This window comes from Anopheles nili, chromosome 3 (genome assembly GCF_943737925.1).
Source record: "Anopheles nili chromosome 3, idAnoNiliSN_F5_01, whole genome shotgun sequence".
NCBI classification, from domain to species: Eukaryota; Metazoa; Arthropoda; class Insecta; order Diptera; family Culicidae; genus Anopheles; species Anopheles nili.
Window position 1 is genome coordinate 66911074 of NC_071292.1, and position 17727 is coordinate 66928800.

The following is a 17727-nucleotide window of genomic DNA, read 5'->3' on the forward strand; positions in this document are numbered from 1 at the left end:
ACCGCACCCTCTGGGCCACCCCTAGGTGGACGGCGCCGAACTCTTCCCACCCCTACGAGGATTTCCAGCACTGTATGCGCTAACGCATACAGACGCGTTCCGGCCGGCGTATCATAAACGGCCGGTTTCGCGCGAAGGAAAAGATCTTCGACTCCACCGGATCCGATCGGTTTGTTGGGTACGCACACTGCCGCCGAAAAACCTCCCGCACGCATACACACACACACACTCAGGCAGATCGCGATCGCCGAAGGAGAAGGGATCGGTGAAGATCGGGTGAGATCGAGGGTCGGAAAGTCGCGCGGGCGCGCCTCGGCTTAGGTGAAGCGCCCGGGCAAGGTCGAAAATTTTCAATAAGACCAGATTTCAAACACTGCAAAATTCCACTCTAACGTCAGTTTTCGCCGAATGCAGACGTGTCTTTCGAGCGCGCTCTTTCGCGTCACTCCATCCGGTTCGGAGGTCGGGTTCGAGATAGAGACTTACCATAGTCGATCACACCCGCGATCAAGTAGTTTTGTGAAAACCGTGCGAGTGAAACCCGTGTGAGCACTATTTATCTACTAGTGAATTTGTTAGGAATAGAGGCGCCTCCATCTGGTACATGCTGTTGACTCAGGTGTGCACGGATGACGGCCAGGTGGAGCGATGGAATTTTTTTTTCTTATCGTTATTCAGTTAACAATTCTATCCGGAACTATTTCGTAAGCGATCGTTAGCAGCATTTGCGAATGGTTTTGTTTGCGTTGGACATTAACAGCCCGTGACAATCTAGCGTTAGGAATCATAATTCGGAACTGTCAATTAGTGCCGCGAAAAGTGTTCTCTCGCGATCGCGATCTTCATGCTGGTTTTTCCGCGTGGTTTCATTCGCGTGGAAAAGTGTGTGAGTGATCGTTATTTTTTATTTTCTCCTGCGGAATATGATCGCGGATAGCGTAAAGTGTAATCGAAACTGATCAAGCGCCATTTAGCGCACTGAAGAAGATCGATTCGGATCGTATTCGAAACAAAGACACCAGAACAAAAATACAACGTTCTAAATCCACCCGGCACCGGGGCGATGATGTCTCACTTCCTGAGCACGCACACATCGCTCTCGCAAACGTCGCGCCCAGAGAATATTAACGAAGACATCGGGCGTGACGGTGGCGGCGGCGTTTCGAAAGCGAAACGGAAGGAAAATACACCACCGAAAAGAAACACACTTCCCACATTTGCGAATGGCGGACGGAAAACGAAACATGGCGGGCTCGGGGTGCGTCTGGTGACATTGGACGTACCGACAAACGTGTGAATGGCCTCCAAAATGGGACCTGAGGTGGTGACATACGGGCGTGTGCTCCGGTCGTTTCCACAGACATTTCCCACTGCACAAGGGCGTGCATTTGGTTCGGTCGTCGCTTTCTTTCATTTCGCACATGGCGCACATGAGTTTTACACACGGGCTGCAGAAGAGCAGATGTGGATCTTCGAGAGTGCACCACAAGAATGCACTTTTACGTGAGTTCAGTTCAGGAAAGCAGCATGCTCAGTAACAGATCTAATCTAGCCTCTTCTAGGCTTTGTCTGTACAGTTTTCGCAAACCAGACATAGCCTGTCAGAGGTTAGGTGAAATCTGCAAGAACACCGCACAGTTGAGCGTGCAGATCCAGACCTTTGGTGCAACCGGATGAGAGGCAGACGTGTCACAAAGCAGGATGATTCGTGTCGAAGGTATTTCCGTTCGTGGAGGTACATAAAAAAATAATTGACGATGAATCATTGGGAAGGAATCATTCATCACATTCCATAAAGGACTTTAACCTTATAGGAGAATTACATTGCATAAAGAACGGTAAGGAAGCATAATTAGTGATGTTACTGTAGATTAATTTGATAGTTTGGTCTGTAGTAGCAGTGCTTCATGTTGTGTCTTTGATCATCGTTTAAACAGCATCGTATATCTTGACAAAGTTAGTTACTAACTAAGTTAAAATAATGACCAAGTTAGAAAAGAAATCATTTTGTTTTTCATCTATCAAAGATGCAATTTTCTAGCTTCCTCATACATATCCTAAAACACTGAAACATGTTAGGATAAAGTAACACTTCCAATCATCTAATTATTACGCCACCCTCATTTTCAGTTCGTTAAAACGCATTGTTGCGCTCAAATTGATGTCATTGATTAGGAAAGAAACATTTAAAGCTGTTTGTTAAAAAAATGACTGCTGAAAACGAAAACAATATCAAGGCCATCGTCAAACTGTCGGCTCAATGCCTCTACGTAGCATGCGCAGATGGATGAAGGTGTTGCACTGCATCGGTAAACGAAAGCGCATTCACTGTTGCGTTCACAATTAATCGCCATCCGTTGTGCGCGAGTGCCGAAACAAGGGATTGTGATAAGCTCGATTCACGATCAATGTCACCGCACGTTAAAGGTCGACCGGTTGAAACCGTCAGCTGACGGTGGTGGGTCCAATCCACAGTCCACGAAAGGTCAACTGCGGTGTGGTAGTGGAAAACTCGCAGATAGTGTGCTCGTGGTGGAGGCGAGTAAAGGTATTGCTTAACTATGACATAAGCGTCTAGAGGACGTTAGCATAATTTCGGCATATATTAGTCTGCAGCATGCCCTCTTAATGATGGGTTTGCGGTAGAGTTTTCATTTCAAAACCTTTTTGTGTTTCTGTGAAGAAAATCTAACACCTTTATTCTGAAAAATAGTTCACAATGCATATGCAGCAAGCAATTGCAGTATAACTTATCAAATGATTTATTTGAAGATCAATCAGTACAACGTACGTTAAGAAATTATAGATTCTATGTGAATTATAATCCAAGAGAACTCAAGCTACAGTTTCTCCGGAATGAAATGCTCCACCCAACCATAAAATCTAGCGTACATAAATATTTTGCTGGTTTACCAGCTGCAGTAGAACAACCAAGCAACGATAACAATAGCAATCCATACATGAAGCGATAGCGACTCACCAAAAGGCACGTTGACTCCCAAAAAAAACTCGCATCTGCTAGGAACCTGTTCTCAGCCGCCCAAAACGCTCCAAGCCAGTCTGCGGACTCCCTACTCATTGTTGGCTCAAACGCGACATGCTTTCTTCATCGACAAAACCTGACGTCATCGTTAAGCCACAGAGATGTAAACGCTTTCGAAAAACGTCTCGAGGCGGCATTCGTTTTCGCTACATCTGGAATGTGCCATGAGGTGCAGTCAGTCGCACCAGTGCGCCTGTTTTCAGTTGTTTCATCTCTCCGGTAGACTTTGTTGCTGTTTCGAAACCATCCAAAAACGATAGCAGAAATGTTCAGCAAGTCAAACAAAAAACATCAACTCTCTGGATCGGTTGATGTGCTCGAATGGGTTTTGTTAGAACATAGGTTTGTAAGCGACGTTGGTTTAGAAGTAGTTTGGAAGTATTCGTGGCAATTCGTGCCCCAAAATGTCGGCCAGATAAAAAAGGAAACGCAAATGCGTTGTTGTACTATCATACAGCTGTTCCACTTGGCCAAACAGCCGTCGGCCGTCGTTGCCAGTCATTCAAAAACGACGATCATGTGGCAGGGAACTTGATCGTGAACTTGAAATTTCGCCCGACCACTCATAATGAGACAGCCAGTTCCCGAGTCGTGCTCGTATTGGTGAACTAAAAGTGCGTGCATGCGTGCGGGATGGTGACTTAGACGCAACAAACTCCCGTCGTTCGTGCGTACGTGTGCGCAGCCATCAACGCGGCCGCTCGCTTAGATGGTCTGGCAATGTGTTTTGGGGTGTAGGTTGGCCGAAAAGTTTACGCCCTGTTTCTCGACCGGCAATTACGACATAAATTCGAAGATAGCATCGGCTTCAAGATTTCAAGCGAAGATACTCGTTGCTACTGTTACTCGAAGGAATGTCTACAATGTTTTCCTCACAACGTAACGGGGATAAAAAAATTATAAAGTTTTATTGCTTTTTCCACTGTATAAATTTTATATGCTAAAATTTAAAAGCCAAAATTTAAAGTATGTTACACTATTGTTTTATATAAATTTGCTAAAAGATGCAAATGAAATATATAAACATTAAATAACAATAATTCGTTAGAATCTATACATTCAGCTGATTTCAAAAGGTTTCAAGAACGATCTGCATGATCATCTAATATACAGTAAAATTATATGCTTCTCAAATGTAGATTACCAAAGATGCATTTCAAATATTTCTTTAAGAGCGTACACTTACGTAAGAAATTAAATAATCAAAATTTACAATTTTTCCCAAACTTAACTATTACAGCAAATTTTTTCTCTCACAAGTTTCAAGGCAAAACATAAAGTATTAAGTTCCGGCTTTTCTCAGCTGACCTCACAGATTGACCTCATTCCGCTCGTAATACTCGCAGACATTATATGCTAAGCTCGAGGGAAAACATTTAACTGGCAACCAAAATCCAACACGCTTCATCTTGTTTACCGCGCCACCCTTAAAAAAGCTGCTCTAATTGTTTAATCACATTCATTCATTACTTTTACATATTCCACGTGCACTTGTTCGCGTTTACCGCCAGACTCTCATCTTTTAAACATATATCTCCGTTTTGAGTTGCCTTCCAAAGGGACGTAAAGCCCCATCTGCACGTGGGTAAAGCGGCCGCGAAACAAACGAAGTAGGAATGCCGAAACAATATACTTTTCTTCCACCATGGAGGGCCGGCCGGTCCAAATTACCCGAAAGAGGAAATGGCGATGGAGATGGAAGTGAGCCGCACGAATAATTGCCCCTTGAGAAGAAGTCGAACAACAACAAAATACAGTGTGAAGAAGAACACTAACCTATAAACCCACTCTTCTATTAGCGAATCAGTCGTGCAAGCTGAAAGTGAAACCTTTGAACCTGCGCATTTTCCTTCAATTAGCGTGCTGGCCTGAAAATTATCGGTCGATTATCTCATCAGCGCTCAATCTGCCTGGGCGGATCAGATCGAAGGCCAGAGTAAAAGTGTTGGGTCGAAGTAGGGAAAGTGTTCCCGATCGATTCCGATCGTTTTATTGATCGGGGATTGCTTCCGGTTCATGTCGACCGGTAGACAATCGGTTTCTATTCCATTATCGCGTTTTTTTTTTACTATTTCGCTTGAGCCAAGACTGAGAGTGAGAGTAGAGTGTCGGTTTATTTGAATCCCCTAGCAGAAGCTCCAAATGTGTCTCTGCATTTCCGATAAGCGACAGTCGGAGACATTTCGTCACGATCGTGATTTGCTATCAATCATGCTTTACGAGAGGTATTTGTCATCGATTACCTAATTTCGGAGCCATCTCAATCCCCCCGAAGATTGAGCAACGTTTGAAACAAACCGAAAACTCTACCCCAGGTACGAAAATGATGGCCCATTAAACGCTATCGCTTAGGCAATCGGAAGCGCTCGGGTAGTTTCCGGTGGGAAAAAGCTAACCCGCCCGTTGGAAAATGTGCCGTAATCCGATCCGCCGCTAGATGCTGTAATGCATGAGAGCCCTAGAAGACGATCGCGCAGTGAAGCGCACACTAAAACCGGTGAAGATCTCACACGCGCTCTTCTTCCTCGATCAAACCTCGATGTGTGTGTGTGTGTGTGTGTATCCGATGATTCGATCCTTAATGTAGGTTACGAGGGAATAAGATAGGGTGGAAAATTGTTCAGTTTGGCCTGTGGGCATCGCAAACAATTATCGTTGGTGGTGCGAGAGTGAGAGTGAGAGTCATCTGCCGTAAAAGGCGAGTGAGGTGAAGGAGAGATGATCACCTCATAGATGGACTATGATTTTCTTACGGAAAACTCAGCCACGCGTGGAATACGTTATTTATTGGGGATGATTCACTAGTCCGAAACTAACACTTGAATCGGTCAGAGCGGCTACTGTGCAAAAATAGCAATGAAAGATGTGAAAAGTACTGTTTTCAGGTAACAAAATCGACAAGAAGTAAAAAGGCAATTTGAACAAAAATAAAACTGACCCACTTTTACTTATTAGCCGACTCAAAAATAGTAAAAATAAATTTAAAAAAAAGTAGTAACGAAGGGGAGAAATTTTTGAAATAAAGATGACAAGAAATAATGTCAATTTCCTCGATTCAATATCGATTATTGTGAAAATCGTATTCGTATCGTAATCGTATCATAAAGGTTTATTGTGTGGTAATACTACAAAACAACATAGTTTACATGTAATAATAAATAATTATGTCATGTGAAATGGATGTTAAATATGTTATATTAAATACATCGGATAAATTGGGAAAAAGTAATGATCAAAATTACTTATAAAATTATTCGAAAACTGTTGTAAACTAGATCCGCCTAAACTACATATAATTGAAAACGTAAACTCAATTTTTCACTGCCAACGAAATATTCTTTTACTTACGACATCCTCCACTGCACAGACATGGGTGGATCAGTCAACCTCTGGTTTGTTTGCTCCTTTCGCACATTGGAGAAAGTCACTCCCGCGATCGTCCGCTCCGTTCGTCAGCACCACCACCTCATCTTGCCTATATTTGGTCACTCAGCTCACGCCACAATCCACACCAGCAGCTGAGCGTCAGTGGCGTTAAAAAACAATCCCCAGCTTAACCTGCGTCGCACGTGCCGGCCTGGAATGCTTTCACGATCATGCCAGCCTCCGACCGACGGCGAGCGTGAGTCTCTCGAAGAAAGTACCCCAACCATGGCCGAGGCACTCAACGGAAGGCTAATCGCAGGCGAGAGAAATGTGATTCGCGGACAACAGGGAAAGGTGATCCAGCGGTTTCGAGCAGATCGACCCGATCGCTGGCTCAGTAACGGTTCGGTGTTCGAGCGTTTCGGTTTTGCTACGTCCCGAGTGCTCGAGTGTTGCCAAAATCTAGCCTAAAACGATAGTTTGCGATCCAAAAGCGCACCATATCGGACCGGTTGTTGGTGGCAGAGTGGACTATAAATCGATTGTTTTCGGCTGGACAACGTCAGACGAGCGTGGTAGTTTAAGATTCCTTCCAGAAGAAATTCGTACACCGTCGAGCGAAGCGGTCACGCAGTGCTACATTAATTTCGCTGGAATTGGCACACCTTGTTTGGTGAGTAAAAGCATCCCAGCATCGTACGATAAGCTCGGGAAAAGTTGGCAGCAATTAGGAAGCAAGTGTAATATTAACGACTGTACGCTCGATAAATGTATAATTCATGTACAATTGTCCTCTAGATGTGTTTACGAGTACAAGCGCCGGGGTGAAAATTGTGAATTATTATGACCGCAAAATCAGATGGCGATGTTGCTGACAAAATCTCAAGAAACCCTCCACCGAATGGAACATTTTTAGAATTAGTTTTTTAAAGAAAACTTCCTTTGTTGTGAGATCAGTCTCATGTGATAAATAGCAAATTTCTACAACGTATTTGAATATCAAATGAAATTTTTTTTCTGTCTCATCAGCCTTTTGGTTCTTTTTTCTGATCACTAATTAAGAAAGGGTCTTTAAAAAGGGCTAGAACAAGTCGGCCAGCCCGGGCTTAGGCATCGAAATCGGTCTGTCAGTGATAACCTGAACTATAGAAAATCTCGCTCTCGATCAGTAGATGATAACGGTGGATCTGTTGAATTATATAACTCAGCCCCGGGGCACAGGCCTATAAAACATCCTGTACCGTTCATTTTATAGACCCATCTGAAGTAACAGTGGGTCTACTAAAGCCATTTTCTCACATGCCTTTTTTGAATTTTTAATCGGCGGAACCATAAATCAGAGCAATTTGTCTAAATAGCGGTGGATGAAGCTATACATGTCTTGAAGAAATTTATCACCGTTATAATCCACTCCAGAGCATTAAAAGTTGACAAAACTGTATCTGAACTCAGTGTAGCAGATCAGTTATGTAGAATTTGTTCAAAACGATAGAGATGATTTATACATACATCGTGCGAAGTAGGAGCTTTAGTTGAAACTTTCAATGTCAACATCAATGAGCTTACTCATAAATGAACGGAATCTAATTAGTGTTTTCCTATGGTGCTATGTAAAGGCTTTTCCAATATAATTTCATGTTATCGTACCATACACAAACCTTCCATTGTTGACTAACTCCGACAATTGCGGTGCCATGATGACGCTTTAAGTGACAACTCTATTTCTCTTGCTACCGGATCCGCTCATTGTCGTCACTGTCAGCTTACTTTTAATGCCTTCAACGTACACTCGCCCCAATCATAATGGGGCTGCAAAAGAAAAATGTCCGAGTCCTGTATCAACGTCGCAAGTGGCATGATTTGCTTCGCATTCCCGCCCGTCGTCACCGGAAAACGCTCGTCATCAACCCTCTTCCGAAGGGTTTCGATTTCACAACGATTTACATTCTGCCCGCGAACGCCATCTTCCACCCCCATTCATGTCTCCAACATGGCCTTTTCTTTGCTCCCCCGATCCGTCAATCGGTGTGTGTTTGTAGGGCTTGACAATTTCTCGACCTTTTGTCGCAAACCGTAGGCAACAAGTAGACGACCGATCGTTAGGGTCAGTAGCGTTTCACTTTCAAATGCTCCCGGCTCGGACACCCTTACACAAGGGGCACATAATTCCCTGTCACAATCGGAAATGGGCAGGTGTTTACATTTGCCCCCTTTCGCCGTAGAGATCGGTCGAGTTGTGAGTGCATGTTCAAACTGGAGCTCATCCAAGTAGGCCAGCTGTGGCTGCTGCGTTGACAAACGTTTGTTTCCAGAAAAAGCTACACCAGCTAAATGTTGGGACCTTAAAAAGGTACGCATAAATATTGCTTTTAAAATGTATCGCTTTTAAAAGGAATCGAAGAAACAAGCCCACTCATCGGATGGCTCTCAAGCAGTCACATCGACGTCGCTGACCCGCGCGTGTTTCGAATGCGGAGAGCGTATTTCGAAAGCCGTTTCCGGATATTTTTTCGAAAATTTTACCCAATTCGGTAAAAGTACTGCTAATTTGTCTTCCTGGGTGAAAAGTGAAAGGGGACTACACGAGTGCGTATGTTTGAGATATTGTAATGTAGCACATTTTATTGCAGACAACCCGTTAGATAATTGATTTCAAATTCCTAGTTTTCGTGAAATTTTATTCACTGCAAGGCACTACGAGTGAAAAACTTTTTTTACGATTTTCAAACTCCTATTGTATAATATTTGGCGTAAACAGAATGCTTTGATATTGAACAAACATCTCATCCACATTTCGCCTAACCAACTGACACATTAACACATTCCTCCAATCATACCCGGACTCGCATGTTCCGGCACACATCGAGCGTAACATCTTTCACCAACGCATCTCTGGCAGGGATTTCTTTCCGCACCTCCGTCCATCAATGGATGTACGGTTTCTGTTCGGGGAGCGAAGAATCCAAACCACGCACATCACAATGTATCACGCGGATCCGATAATCGATTTGAGCGCAATTGTTTCGACGTGCTGAATGCAAGGCACGGCAATGTACAACAAAACCTCACTACGCGCTCGGATTCTGCCGGGCCAGGACTTTCACTCGACGGGCGTTATTCGAAACACGTGCAAACATGCGGCAAATATCGCACAAAACCTCGAACAAACGCCCCTTCTCGGTGCAGTGAAAGATCTGGACCGAAGCTTGGCTCCGAAAATTGTGACGCTCAGGAGAAAAAAACGCACTGCGTCCAAACCGCACGATGTCTGATCGAGGCGAAATCAACAACAACCTCGGCCCAGCCAGATACAACAGTTCCGTGGGGTGGATCAACTACTTTTGATTCTAGAGCACTTTCATCGCTCTCTTGCGGTTGCAGATCGATCGCAATGGAGAAGCAAAAAAAACGCATAACACTTCGTTCCTTTCTCACTCGATCGCATACTTTCATTTTGTTTCGTTCACAGGCGGCTAGAAACCGCGTACGTTGAAGGCGTCATTCGATCAGGAACAGTCAGGCGATCAGTCATTGGTGGATGGTGGTGATCGCGAGATCGTTGATTGCAGTCGTTGATCCTTGGTGCAACGGAATTACCTTAGGAGATCTAACCGGATTTAGTGAATGTTCTAGAAGAGGAGCTCTCTGAGAAGATCCTTCAAGCCACAATGAAGCAGCCAGTGTTCCGAACGACACCCAGGAGGTGGATCTACGCCATAGTACTGCTAATGATGATCACCCTAGCGATCACAGCTGAGGCAGCTAATGTGGCGACGAAAGAACGCAGTTCTGGAACCGGAATCGCTGGTAAGTTCTCTGATGCTCACATCCACAAGAGCTGCTACTGATTTCATGATCCCTTCAGAGTCTCGGACATTCGGGCGTATCAGACGACTGCAAGCGATGATCGTTCCGGCGATGTTTTTCCTGGGCGTGATGAAGACCCTGTTCGCTCTGCTAGTTGCCATCAGCTTAAAAACCCTGTTCGTCGGCGTCTCCATACTGGCGATTAACGTCGGGTTGGCAATGGCGAAGGTGATCGCGTTCTTCAAGAGCAAACACGAACACCACGGCGGGCATGGTGGCGGATGGGGTGACAAGAACATTCACGTGCACATCCACAATGATGGGTACGTCCAGCATGGCAGTCTTCCAGTGGAGTTCGATCACGTCCCACCCACGGGTTTGCAGCACGCGTCACCGAGTGTTTTCCCGAGCTATGGACCACCTGTTCTCAACACGTATCACCAGTCGAACCTGCGCTCCCGAAGTGATAATGTCGCCGATCCGATCTACGTCTCACCGACGGTGGATCAGAACGAGAATCTGTACCCGAAGGTGCTGATCTCCGATCGTGACAAGCTCGATCAAATCTACGCCCAGTGGCGTCAGCTGCATCGGAATGGGCGATAGGTGAAGGAAAAGTCCTACCAAACCTCTCTATCGATCTAGTGATGCCAAAAAATAACCTATCCCAGGAACTCCTGCGAAATCTCGTTGAGGGTTCTGCGACCTATTTATGCCACCTACTCCGTAAAGAGAGCAGGGTTTTCCCAAATCAGCTCAGTGAAACTCGACGACCTCTATGCGTACCTCCACAGTGTACTGTACATTATTTAACTCCGTTGTTTTTGGGGCCGTTTCCGTTGCCTCGTAGGGTATTTAGGATCTGATTTAATTGTAAGCTAGCGAAGAGAGTTAGATAGATTTCAAGGCCATCCGTACTTCAAGTGAAAGCGGTTAGGGAAAAAAGACATCCCTTGAGCGAGATGCTTCAAATCGCGCTCGTGTCTGACGAGCGATGGTGCGTTTTATGGTGAAGAAAATAATGCTAATAAAAAGGGTACCCACCTTCTTAACGGGTGGTACATGCCGCCTGCAGTCAAGTGAGTCGGAATTGAAATTATCCCCTGGAGAACCCAACAACATTGGCACGCGTCTGCCTCTAGGCCGGTTAAAAATGGTCCCGTACAGCGCCGTGAGGCGTAATTGTAAAAAATGGTAGTAATAGCATTCCGGGAATGATTTATCAGCATTGCGAGTAAGCAAAAGAGCACACACAAAAAAGCTAAAGCCACGCTAAGCGTTGGCCTTCACGAGAAGCTTATAGCGTCCAGCAGGAGGCTTCACTAATTAATACACCTGATGGGGCAGTTTCTCCTGCCTTTTCGGGTGGGAAACTAACTTAGCACCTCGAGCCAGCATCAGCTGTTCCATTTCGGCAATCCGGGAGATCCGCTTTTGTAGGTGTAATTTTCCCGCGTGCACCCGAGGGAAAAAATCAGTCATGGATGTAAATTAGATGATCTTCATTTGCGTCTGCGTTTTTTTGCCTTGTTTAGCAACCAGAGAAAGGGCCATAACGGACGTCTGGGTCAATGGGCGGGAAGGTTTGCGATTCAAATAGGTCGTTCGGATGGGAAATAGTACCAGCAGGAAGTGAGTCGGAAGCTACGTTTTGTAGGCTTTCATTGAAGTCATTGAAGAATGAAGTTTTATATATCAATTCAAATGACGGTAAGGATCATCTACTCATGAATAATTCTTTGCACTAATTAAAAAGCGGACTTACATCATAATATATAAGATATAGATTCGTATGAGTTAGAATTCAAATTTATGTAACGTATATGTTTAGCAAACACTAATTTGGTTTGATACAATAAATTATTGGTCATCAAATAACTACAAAACTTGGAATTTAATAATAGCTTAAAGCATGTGATGATTGAAGAATTTTAATGATTAAATAATGTATGCTATGAAACATTAAATTATGCTACACTATGCCTGATACTTATGCAATTATTATGCTATATCATGTACGTATGCTATTGACATGTATTACGTATTGCATACCCTACAGGCGTTTTGCACCTTAAACGGACAGAATTATTGAAATAACCCTTGATGGTAACTAAGGCTTGTAAATAGCACAAAAGCAAACATTGATATTTAAAATTATTTATATCCGTGTGTATTTTTAACCCAAAAATAAATAACTGTATCAATGAACTCAAATTGAAGAGCTACATATGAATAAAAAAGTATATTTAACAGTCGTAGACGAAAAAACTTAAGCATTAGAGAAACATTTTATACCGAAGATTTGAATTTTAGTATCTATATACTAATAAATCTTTTAACTAATAATCTAACGTGTTAATAATATTGCGAGTACACAACAAAGTGTAGCAACACTATCATTTTCTTTGCATAATGCTATTGTATAAGGTTAAAAGTATCCTTTTAGGTATTGTTCGATATTTCATTCATTAGATTCTCCAACCATACTCATCACAACATTCGGTACATTGTGCCATATCTCATCCAACAATTTACAGGACAAAAGACCCACCAAGACATTAATCAGTAGCTCACTCCCCATCGGATGAAACCATCTAAACATTTCCTCCGTCTCCCTATAATGACCATTCCAATGAAGGAATCAGCTCCAACCATGCACCCTTGGTCGTCAGCCTCCATGGGACAAGATTTCATTAACCTTCCATTCAAAACCACTTGACGCACTGTCACTGCGAGAGAAAAGCCCTTTTGCGAGCTTTCTTCTCGCACTTCTCAATACATCCAACCCGCTTGCGAGCCAGCTCGTTATCGGTTCAAGCACCAAATGGACACCACGCGGCGGCAAATCATATCGATTGGGCCCTGCGGTGATTACCATTAAACATGGGCCGCCACGTACAATAGTTTTCCATCCGGTGCATCTTCGTGCAGCTAGGGCCGGTATGCGCGCCGATGCGTTTCCCTATGTGCTGATTGAGCCTCAGACCGACTGGGAAGCGGCACATTCCTGACGTAGCGCAAAAATGTCTGCTCGTTCGTGATTTCAATCGAAATATCCCTTCCACTGAAGGGATGCCTCTTCGAGCCTTCGTTCCAATGCTGGTGAAGGGATGTGAATTTTCCGAAAAAATAAAGAAAACCATAGCTAGCAAAAATTGCAAATCCCACAAAACCGATCAGTACAACAACATGCAAAACCTGCAGTCAAACACAAAAGAACCACACATCAAACCAGGCGAGATGGGACGTCGTCGCAAAACGATCGTCTTCGTCGTCGATGGGCAACCTAGCGGGCCGTTGAATATTAATGAGCCCTCCGCGCTAGTGCAAAAGGGAGCCGCAACGGAATGTCCGCGACCTCCCAAAGCCGACGTTCGGTAGGTTTCGCTTTCTACTGCAAAGTCTACGGCTCCGTCCAGAAGCTCGATCCGTTCGGGAAAAGCGCGGCCATTTCGCGTAATGTCTTTCCGTTGGTGGCCTTTCGCGCATCGACCCATCGCCCATCGCTGCATCCTCCCGGGTGGGTCGTACCTTATTCGATTCTCGAAGGGCTGCCAGTGGGAGGTGGCACGATTTTTCATCTCCCTTTGCCGCACGTTCTCCAGGATTCCGGGCCGTTTCGCCTGGCGCATCATGTACGTTTGCGCTTCCAGCGCAAGGATTGTGATTTGCCCCTGCCCCTGACCTTACCCAACCACGGAAAGATACCGTCAAGAAGCAAACAAAAACAGCACTCCTCGACACGGTGACAGCGACGGTGAATGAGGAAAAATCGTGTCTTGTTTTCCGCGTTACCATCCCACTTTCGAGCAGCGCAACCTCACAGACAACCTGCCGAAACCGGCTCGAACCCGATACGGCATCAGATGGACACTTTCATCGCGAAAATGGACCCGCACACACAAGCACATGCAGGCCCCCGCGAACACGTGTGTGCCTAAACCAGACCCACGAAGATTAACGGTCGATTAGATTTTTCCTCCCTTTGGGATGGAAGATTCCTAGAAGGGTATTTTTTCCATCTTCGCAGTTTTATTTATGACTCAAACTTCCACATCGGATTGAAGCCGGGTAATGCTTCCCACCAGGTGTGTGTGTGTGTTTTCCTAATTTAGCGTAACGGTTTCTACAGTGACACGCGGCGAGAGACATGGGAACTTCAGCACGCGTATCGAATCGCCAGACTGGAAGGAAAGGGTGAACCATCTCGTAAAGCTGTTCGGATTCGTTGCACCTTTGGTTGAGTAGCCTTCGTGACCTTCTGACCGATTTGGTTTCTGTGTCAATCATTAGAAGTATTACGTTTCGAAGGCATAGGTTTAATCTCCTACATTAAGAACCCATAATTGGTTATTTTTATACTTCTAACACAAAACAAAAATTATCCTAATCCTGCTCTAACAACTACAAAATTCTTAATCCTCTTCAAATGTTTATGCTAGCGTCATTTGAAGAACAGAATAGCAAGATTGCCATTGCTGAAATCAGGGAAGAAACAAGAAAGGCGTATGTGGAATATCTCATTGAATAAATGAATATAATTAAAACATCAATGTCCGGTTAATTAATCTTCGATCAACTATGTGCAAAATTCCACCAATGGCAAACATGCGATAACCGCCCGTTAGCTTGGAAATAGTACGAATTCCTCTTTACCACACCATCAAACAAGTCTCATCAGTTGATGAATGGCATGCTTTTAATTAAGTATGCACATCCTGCAGCTCACTTCAAAGCTGCCTGCCCATGCTATCGTTATCAGTCGTTGACCGGGCGTGCTTTCCCTTTCGGTTTTTTTTTTTGCAATTAATATCGCATTACCTGTTAGCTGATGATGCTGCTGTGCAAATATCAAAACTTACGATCAAAAAGCGTCTGGAGTGATGATGGTTTTCCTCACCTGCAAACATCATTACCTTTAGGTATGTTATGAAGGCAAATTTAAGTAATTAAAAAATTACGCCAGATTTACTTTGTTGCACGTTGCTGACCATACTGAGCCTAAAACCCACCACCTACTATGCGCGAGTGCGATCACCTTCGAGTCTCTCTGCGAGGCCATTCGTAGAATGAGGAGTGCAACAAAAAAGCTTCCCTAAATGACCGTAAAAACGCGCAGCTTAAGCTGAAGCTGACCACCGCCATGGTATCGTGCCATGTTGCGCGCGGATGCACTTTCGCAAAGGGATGCTCCAAGCCAGGGCCACTGATAAACGTGCACGTGTACGTGGTGCCACTAATTCGCTAATCGTGCCGTTCATTTTCTACTGACCATTACCACCGAAGCCAAAGCAATTGACTTTCCTTTTTTTGTTTGTTTTTTTTTTTTTGCTCGTTTGTTTCTTTCCTTTGTCCTTTCAAACGGTTTTCCTTTGATAGGTTTGATAGGCGAGCTAGAGTATTTTACATGAGTATCTCACACAATGTTTTCACAAGGCGACACTCTCTAATGATCTGGTAGAAATACCAGATTGATTTTTACAAAAATATCGGAGATAATGTTTGCTATATTCAAACAAACAACATTTGTTTCAACATTGATCAATAAATAATCTTCTTGAAGCCTGCGGCACATCAGCCGAATCCATACCATTCCATGCAAATCATAGATTCCCCCCTGAACCAAACTATTCAACTTTCACTTTCAAGCAGAAGTTCCGTTCGGTTCGGATCTCAATCGCAAACCAGCGGATCACGATTCCGAACGTCTCAACACATTAAACATATCCCCAAACATCCTCCGAGCCGACGACTTAGCCGCGCCCGCTCAATATTTCGATGAGCAACTAAACAGCGAAGTGAAAACACGCTAAGCTATTCCTCGTGGGGTCTTTTGGATCGTTTCGCCTATTGTGCTCGCGTGGGGAAGACATTTTCGCAGCTCATTTAAATTCTGTCAGGCTGCTCGCCCCAGACGGCGCTGGGTTTCCTTATCGTCGAGAGATTTCGGCTCGTTCGATCAGCAGGTTGATCGCGTCGATAAGGATACCTCGGTCGTTGGAGTTGTTACGTTTTTCTGTAGGCATTTTTTGCATACAAATTAAAGAGCAAAAACAAACGCACTCTGTTTTCGTTTTTTCTACATTTCTAATCTACTTACGCCGAAGGTAAATCAAATTAAGTACATTTCCAAATAGCCTCTAAACATTCCATTTTGTTCGGATCGTAGAAGATCAAATGCATAAGAACGGTAGCCTTAATTATCATGTCAACATTTTGCTTCAAAAAATAACACAAAAAAAATTATAAATATATATCCTGTCAATCGCTTTCTATTTACAGTTTCCATCATTTGCAGTAATGTGTTACTGCGAAACTGTTTATTTTTACTAACGCCTTCCTCATTCTCCAGAAAATTCGCCAGGAGCAGTTTTCTTCACGCCAATCGTCCACCGTCAATTATGCGCTTCCCACTTACCACATACTCATGATGACTAGGCACTGGTAGGTAAGCCGCATGGCCTCGATAAGCAAAAAAAAAAGTGTATCACAAACTCCCAGACTGACCCACAAAGTCGGCCCTTCCGAGGGCGAAACATGAGCAAAAAATGCCCGCATCCCTTACCGGTTTCGTTAGATAATGCGTGTCCAGCCTTCCCAAGCGCCGAACATCGCCACTTACAACTGTTAACACCACGCGCGCGTTATATCGGCAGCGCCCTTTTTCTAGGGCTCGTAGCGATCGACGAGACGGGAGCATGTCCGGTGTGGCCGCCTTATCGACCCGCCTCATTGTCGGGATATAAGGATCGCTCGTCTTGTCGGCGGGAAATCAGTGAACTATGGCAAAACAGGAGGAGCATCTCCTGCCGTTATCACACCCCCTCGGGATGAAATTCCAAACGGCGGGCGAACGTGCGGAAATTCCGTTACACTGCCAGCTCACTTGCGTGAGTGCGTGAGCTCGGCCTTTTCACTCTCACTTTGCTCACTTCACTCGTTCGCTCTCACGCACGCCCGTGTGCCTTTTCGAAGGGCTTACGCACCGAAGAAAGTGGTGAGCAGGATGAAGGAATCAAAATTAAAAGAAAAAAAAAACATCCCCTGCCATTCGCGTTTCGCCCCATGAACGCCACCCCACCCAATCCGCAAACGTTCCGTTCGTTCGCTCGCTCACTCGACTCACTCTCTCAGGGCTCGACGCCTGCTATGACTCTCGAACACTTCCGAGACCGAGTCTTTCACTCGCGATCGCGCGCCAGTATAAAACCGATCGTCCGGAAGCAGCTCACGCTTAATATTACCTTGATCTTGAACCGGTACGTATCAGCAGATTCCAGCGCAGCTTCGAACCGTTCCACTCTCGTTAATAGGACGCGAGATAAAAGGAGTCGTTTTGAGTGTGCTTTTGGTGGTGTCCGTAACCTATTGATAACGTTTAAATGTGACGTGTGAGGCGGTTTTTTTTTTGGTGTCAACTAGTGGGTGCATGATCTCCTCTCTTGGTGCTTGCATTCATGTCCGTGTGTGTGTTTGTGCATTTTTGTGATGCAAGTGTAAGCGTGTGAGGA

General features: G+C 44.6%; 1 protein-coding gene across 1 annotated transcript; it reads left to right on the forward strand.

The window, feature by feature from the left end:
- Positions 1-10077: 10077 nt before the first annotated feature.
- Positions 10078-10822, forward strand: LOC128724851 (uncharacterized). Its single transcript, XM_053818573.1, has 2 exons — positions 10078-10216; positions 10275-10822. Exons 1-2 carry the CDS (start codon positions 10078-10080, stop codon positions 10820-10822), a joined length of 687 nt encoding a protein of 228 aa, XP_053674548.1.
- The last annotated feature ends 6905 nt before the right edge of the window (positions 10823-17727 follow it).

Bases quoted from the DNA above. Each gene is read 5' to 3' on its own strand.
- LOC128724851 (XM_053818573.1), top strand. From the start codon at position 10,078: ATGAAGCAGCCAGTGTTCCGAACGACACCCAGGAGGTGGATCTACGCC. The intron at 10,217-10,274 runs GTAAGTTCTCTG...TGATCCCTTCAG, and splicing joins TTCTGGAACCGGAATCGCTG to AGTCTCGGACATTCGGGCGT.